At 39.6% G+C, this 7,453-nt stretch overlaps 1 protein-coding gene across 1 annotated transcript; it reads left to right on the forward strand.

The window, feature by feature from the left end:
* The first annotated feature begins 305 nt into the window (after positions 1 to 305).
* On the forward strand, positions 306 to 1,707 carry LOC149142675 (uncharacterized). Its single transcript, XM_089451551.1, is given in 3 exon segments — positions 306 to 723; positions 824 to 901; positions 1,139 to 1,707. Coding segments are annotated over 3 exon segments (1,065 nt in total).
* The last annotated feature ends 5,746 nt before the right edge of the window (positions 1,708 to 7,453 follow it).

Raw genomic sequence — 7,453 nt, forward strand, 5'->3', positions numbered from 1 at the left:
GTGAGCGGCTTGAAAATGGGAAAACATTATTCTTTTGCTTGAGAAGAAAAGACCACATGTTTGTAAGGTTTCTCTTCTAGTGGAAGGCTCAGGACAACTACCATTTCTTATCACTGCTGCTGAGCAAGAACATTTAAATTATAGAAGTTCGCCTCATTTGGCCCGCCATAAAAATATTTTGCAATCAACTTTAGGAGAGGAATCATATGCTATGGCTATCAAGGAGATATGGGAATGTTTCCAAGTTTATTTCCTCGAACTTCTTGGGGTTGTTTTTACAAAATCCAGCCTTGAAGAACTGGAATATGCAGTATCTAAATCAGAGAAATGCGCTGCAAGATTTGTTCAACCATCACATCGAAGAGCTGGAAATGACATTTCTACCCAAGAGATTATACTCAGGGGGAGGCAGCACTGTCAGCAATATACCCATGCTTGAAATTATAGTTGTTGTCATCTTTCTTATCCATGATTCACATACCCAAGTTCAGAATGTTGCTACTACCTCAGGAACCTCATTTGCAACCACTTTATTGAGATTTTGTTGCTTTGTTGCATCAATACTAGTTAAAAAGGCTGCGCAATCTGAGAAAAAATCACTGAATTTTCTATTGCCTGGAGTTATTGTGTTCATGGAGTGGGTTGTGTCTCAACCATCTTTCGTGAAAGATATCAAGGTCGATTTAGTCACTGCAAAAGGACTGTCTGAATTGAAGCCGGAATGTACATTGCTTAGAAGACTCTTCTCAAACCGACAAACTTGACCAGAGAAGATTGCTCCATATTCTATTGCAGATATAATCCAGACGTACTGGTCAAACAGCATTATGGGAGGATTATGAATTGCTGGGCTTTAATCCTCTTTCTCTTGCTCATCAGGATCTAGATTTTTCCAATCTGTGTATGATAAGAGATAGTAAAGGGAGTTTCCAGGTTCAGCTACAGAGGTTCTCTACAGTGGCACCCTTGATCCAGATCTTGATCGGGTTTCAGGTGGCTATGAGGCTGACCAAGAAGATCTGATCTCTCTTGCGTCTATGATTATAGTGGTTTGATTTGTTTTGAAGTTCATATGGTTTGAGGTATGTATAATTCGTATGATTCAACCCTGAATGGTCTCATTATATATGGGTCTCAGCACAGCTTGATCTGAGAGTGGAGGCATTTCTTAAAATGTTTGAGAGTAAACTACATGCTATGTCAGATGATGATTTTAAGACAAACGTGGATGCTTTGATTGATGATAAGCTCGAGAAACACAAAAACTTGCAAGAACAATCAAGCTTTTATTTCTTGAGCTTGGAACTCTTAAGTTTGACAGGGTAGAAATGAAGGTTGTTGAAATTGACGAAACAAGACTTGATTTACTTCTTTGATAATCACATAAAACTTGGCTGTCCTGAAAGAAGAAAACTGACCGTGCAAGTATATGGAAGTTCTCGCAGTGGAGCATACAAACTGGCCAAATCTATGGACATACCCTCCAACAAAGACGTTTGTAATGGTAAGGAAGTTACATCAGATAATTCAGATAGAGAGCATTTGAAGGATGACACAGTTAAACTTGCTCCTTCAGATCAATCTGTTGATATGAATAGCAGTGAACTGGATGAATATCAGTCAAAGCGCATTGATGACATACCTATTTTCAAAAGGTCTCAAACTTTGTTTGGCTCTTTAAGGGGAGTAAATCAAGATTATACATAGCAAAAATGGAACAGTGATGGTGCATTGAAATGATGGTGCAGTCTTAATGTTTTAATACTTCAAACCAAGCAGATACTCTCTGATAGTAGATTGAATTTCTCTGTACCAGACGGTTAAAATTGGTGAATGCCTTTCGAACTCCATTCAAATGTAGTAATGTCATCGTTATATGATAGTTTAACAGCGATTCTTAGATCTTGGGTTTTATCATAGTACCTTAACCAACTTGCTACGGTTACCAATGGTGTTTTATTGGAAAGTTAAATACAATGTTGCATGCATAGTGGAAATCTATATGACAGATCTCAGGAATTGTAAGTCACATTTTTATTTTATTTTCACATGATCTTGTTCGCGCGAGAAGCATCCTAAGTCCCCTGTGGATCTCTGCATTAGACGCCCTGCAAACTCTGCGTTTGGTTTCATTGTGGTTGTGGGTTTATATGTGTTTCATGAGATGTCTGAATGTGTCGACCATTGCATATAGTGGAGCAACGTCTTTCAGATACAATCAATCGTGTGGCCGCTGCAATTTACTGCTTTGTGGACCTGCCAAGGAGCATCACTTATGTCCCTGTCAGCAAATTAGTAGATCTGATTTTAAACTGTTCTTCAGATTTCCTTATTCTAAAAGCCAACGTATTTCCAGAGATTTGGGGGGCGCGGTTGTAATTTCCAGAGTGTGCAAAGTGTCAGAAAACGAGGAGCGATTGCCTATGTTTATTTTTAGCAAAGGGAGTGACACCTGTAATGCCACCTATTCACCAGATTCAACAGATTTCAGTGGAAAGAGCGCTATTCTCTCTTCAGGAAGCACTGATTGTTTTTGTTAGTTTATTTTATTAATAATGATAAAAACAAATGCCGGGTCTTGGGGTCGATTGGTTTTCCCCCAGCTGTGTTTTGTTTCATATATTAAAAAAAGAAAATTCATTTTAGAGTCAGCCAGAGAGGGGAGAGTTTCTGAGCGCTGGAGGAGAACTGAGCTCCATTGTACAATCTTTGACAGAGGGATTTTTAATGAAGTTTCACAGCTCTAAATTTCTGAGATTCATGTGGTATGTCAATTTAGCATAAGTGTTTTCTTGTGTTTCATATGTAATCTGTTGTGTTCCATTTCATCTCATGATCATTTCTAATTGAGCAAATGAAGTGTTTAGGTAGAATTCATAGTATTATATGCTCTGCCTATAAGTTTTTTCAATTCAATGTTTTCTTCTATTTAAGGAGGATTCAAAGTATTATTTGCCCTCCCAAGCTCCTCACCAGTCTTTCCATCCCATTTAAAAATCTAGATTTGATGCTAAATTCCTTGCCTACCTTGCCTCAGTCGTCAACCTATGTCATTCATTATATTTCTCTATTTGAAGCTGTGATTTTGCCCATGCAGCCCAGAAAAACCCCGTCATTAAAAACCCCAAAAACTTTAAATCAATCCTCCTCATCAGTTTACTAGCCTAATATCTTTGATCCTAATTGGTCAGCTCACCCCATTGAGAAAAAACCTTGAGTCTGACCGGAGAGAGCCTTCTCATACCCCGTAGGGCTAGCTACGAGGTGAAATGGTTTGATGTAGCCTTGAAGGTTTACCTTCCTCAGCCTAGGGTGAAATCTCAAGCGCTAACACACTCCACCGGCGCCTCCACCTCCACCGTATACACCTTAGTCCATACACCTACCTCCACCACAACATTTCAACATGGCGAACACAATGCAAATTCTGATCTTCAAGGGCTAAGGAAGTGAAGGTCTTGAGCAACTCTGGTTTGTTGCAAATGATGTATGGACAAGTCAACAGATCACCGATGATAATATAAAGAAAGTGCATTTGGTTACCACTTTGCAGGAAAGCATGCTAACTTGGTACATTAAGTATTGTTCTGATAATATTCTTGCAACAATAGTAGAGACTAAGACAACTTTAAACAAAGAGTTTAGTAAAACTAAATTTGAATCACAGTTAGTAATTGGATTTAAAGAGATCATGATGAGGGTCGAGGAGATGCCTTGGGAATTTGATCAGATGTTGAAGTGTTAGATTAGGGAGGCTAACATGCATATCACAGATAGCCCACATCACGAATTTTTTATAGCATCGCTTTTGCCCCACTTAAGAATTTCCCTTTCAAAACAGAAGATAGAAACACAGGTATAAGCCTTGGGGATTGCCATGAGGTTTCATGCATCACCTATTTAGAATATGAACCTTGGAGTATAGTAGATCCACTAATAGATAGAGATCTTACACTTAGAAATATAAAGTTTGAAGAAAGACAAGGAAATTAAGCCTGAAATGCGTGCAGAATTCTGGGTTTTGGAGTGCAAGGGCCATAGACACGATAAGGATCATTATCCCATGTACGTGAATTATATTACTGGAAGGCAACCAATTCCACTGAATCCAGAAGCCCCAGAAGGGCCACGCATGGGGGCTGCATTGTGGTATGCCATTTGCCAAGTTACTCGGCAAAATGTGATGGACAATTGCCATTTAATTTAGAAGTTCGTTCAGACACCCCATCAATTGTTCTATAATTTCTGAAAATTTGTGGGCCACGATGGGTGCCACTGTTAGAGCTATGAGCCCCTACATACCATATGCAACTAGAAACTTGGCCTGCAGATCAGGGCACGGAAGGAACACACAGAGGTTATCAGGGTCGACGACGGGGCCAAGGAGGAGGAGGACTTGGTAGAGGTCACAGTCAGATTATCTACTACAACTATGGAAAACCCAGGTACTGTGCATGAGACAGCCAGAGTACTACACACCCATCGTGTCAATACTAAAGACAATTTGACCATACGAAGAAGACTGCCCGATGTGAATAGCTAAAATGTAAGAGAAGCAAATAGAGCATTAGAAACCTACGTAGAATTTACAAATGATCAGGGCTAAGCCCCGTAAGAAAGATCAAAGAATTAATATTGTGCTAAGAAGTGGAATAATGATTGGCACAGATAAAGGTAAACAACCTGTAGAAGAAGGATGGGTTAGAAAAGCACCAAAGAAAGAAGTCGTTTTTGACATGGACTACACTATGCAAACTTTTATGGAAGCCAAGAAGAGCTTCGCAGAAGCCTCCACCTCAAAAATCCAGGGCATGATACAAGAACTATACGTGCCTGCAGATGTTGACTCTTTTATACTCTCTACATTTTTTGAGACTTGAATGAAATTGTTGCGCGATAGGAAGGTTGTGGAAGGCCTACAGAAACTAATAAATAAATGTTTGAGCAAGGAAATGGCCCCTGGTGTGTTAGTGTCAGTATCTTCATCCCTCCATCAGAGATCAAATTCTCTTGTTGCATTTCATATTAAGTGTCTCACTAAGTCATGCATTCCATTAGGAGCATGGATCATCTGATGATAGTGGCTTGTTGTACATTTTCCCTCATGTGCTTTACTTGCTGGCTCATTTCCATTCATCAAGATCATTTGTAGTCACTTTTTGTCTTTAAATTTGCAAGAGTCATTTCTAGTGTTTTAGTTTCATTACGTCTATGGTTTCATAAAAAAGGTCTTCAAAATGTCCAATAATAGTCAGTAGGCACATGAGGAGGTTGAAATAAAGTTTCAGTACCAATAAAATTCATAATCTCATGCTCATAAATGTATTTTTCCTCAAAACATGGTTTTGAGGAAAAACATAGTATTTTAGGTTTTTATTATAAATTGATGTAATTTTAGTTCTTTCATATGTAAATAACTTCAGTGGCAACCCTGGTCACCTTGCCAAACTTTAGTTGCTCCATCCCTTGCAAGACAAACAAAAAAAATCAAGTCATTCAGTTCATTAAGGGCACAAATAAAGTAAACTACCCAAAAAACAGAGTTGAAAAAGTTATTTACGATGCAAACATTATAAAACTGGGTTTGATGAAGGAAAAATCAAAAGCAATTGTATATAAATCATCTTTACAATTCAAAAAGCCCATTGGCACTAAAATAAGAAAGACTGAGCAAAGTGAAGGTCGTGTTGGAGAAAGGAAGCAAAATTGCAGCAAAGAGTTCCAGTTTTGGAGGTGCGACGCATTGGGTCAGAGACGCGGCGCATACAGTGGCGTGGCACATTGGCCCACCCTCGACAGTGTTAAATTTATACTGGTGTCGCACATATAGGAGGCGCGACGCGTTGGGTTTGTGGTGCGATGCATATAGGAGGCATGGCGCGTTGGGTTTGTGGCGCGGTGCATAGAGCTGCTAAGCCTGATTTCATCATAAACTCCCTCAAATTGCCAAAATTGCTCAAATCTTCTAGTGTGCAAGTAAGTCAAGCCCTTTTCCTTCCTAGTGAAAGAGTTTTTCTTAAAAAATTATGGTGGTTGTGTGAAAACGCTCAAACCCTAGTTCCTTGCATTTTCTCAAAAAACGATTGCCTACGGTTTGCATTTGCCATTTTGCTACCAAGTCCACTCCACCTTTCCCTTACTCTTTGACTCCATTTATTTTCCTAGTTCATCCATTCATTCCCTAACTCTCATATTCCTAAAAAGAAAATCATTCACCCCTATCCCCAATTCCCATTTTCTCAAATCCTAACTACAAAGTCCCCAAACCCTAATTGTTGTCCCTAAGCTTACATTTTATTCCCTAAACCCCCTATTGCCCAAAAAATTGTCATAATATTCCCAAAACCCCTCATACCCTCTCCCTCCACAGTCCCTCATACATTCTTACACTTGGTGGCAGAAAACTAAAATCACCATAAATCTGTTCATACTCATCAAGAAAACTCACACATTGGAAAGCATGGAATCTAATCCTTCATAAGACCGAGTTGAAGAGACACATAGTGACTCTCCTACATAAATTCATGCAACAAGGAGACCTCACAAGGGTGGGAAACATATACGAGAGGAGCCTACTTCACTTGTCGAGCTGCAGGACTGCCCTCTTGCTATCACATTCTTCCAACACCAATCTTGTTATCAATTCTGTGAGATGGTTGCTAGAGTCCAATATCGTCATGAGTTGGCCAAGATTTTTGTGCTTCATCTACATAATGGCCAAGCCACTCTAGCTAGTGTGGCACTCACCTTGAAACCGGGGTACATTTCTCTAGCGACTGGCATTCCTAATGTCAGAGAGTAGTGGAATAAAAGGCAACAAATTGACAGTTAACATTATGAACCATACATCAAGCCCAGTTATTTGAGATAGCTCAGCACAGTTTTTCCCTTTTGGTAGCTGAAAGACTCATATGCTCCCTTGATGAAACTCATAATGAAGTATTTCAGCTGTGAGGGCTGGTTTTCTTGCCTATATGCTTATCATATCAGATTTTTGATGCACTTTACCACGGTGAGAATGATGAATCTCCCCTACTTCATGTGCCGAAAAATTGAGAAGATGACCACACTAGTACAACAGAAGACTCCTCAGCATCAGTTTAACAGTATATATCATTTTGCACTCATCAAAATCGTGGTCATGCATCAGCTTGATTTGCAAGGCATCTCATGGGAGGGTTTCATTTCTCGTGAGTTCTTCATAGCTCCTCAAGTACCTCTAGAAGTTTTTCATGAGATAGGTGGACCTTCACGTCAGCGAGAGGGTCATGAGACACAGACCACTAGTGTGCTGGTGTTTTTCACTTATCAAAAGGGCACTAGAAGGTTGTTTGCAACAACAAATCGAGTATTATCACCACCTGGGGTGGAAGGGGTCTCACTTCCTTCATCAACAAAATAGGTTGAGAACAAGGGAAAGATGCCATTACATGATGAGGGGCCTTCAGGTGAG

The sequence above is a fragment of the Pinus tabuliformis genome, chromosome X (assembly GCF_031772625.1).
Source record: "Pinus tabuliformis cultivar Carrire ecotype Pingquan chromosome X, CPIR1, whole genome shotgun sequence".
Lineage (NCBI taxonomy): Eukaryota > Viridiplantae > Streptophyta > Pinopsida > Pinales > Pinaceae > Pinus > Pinus tabuliformis.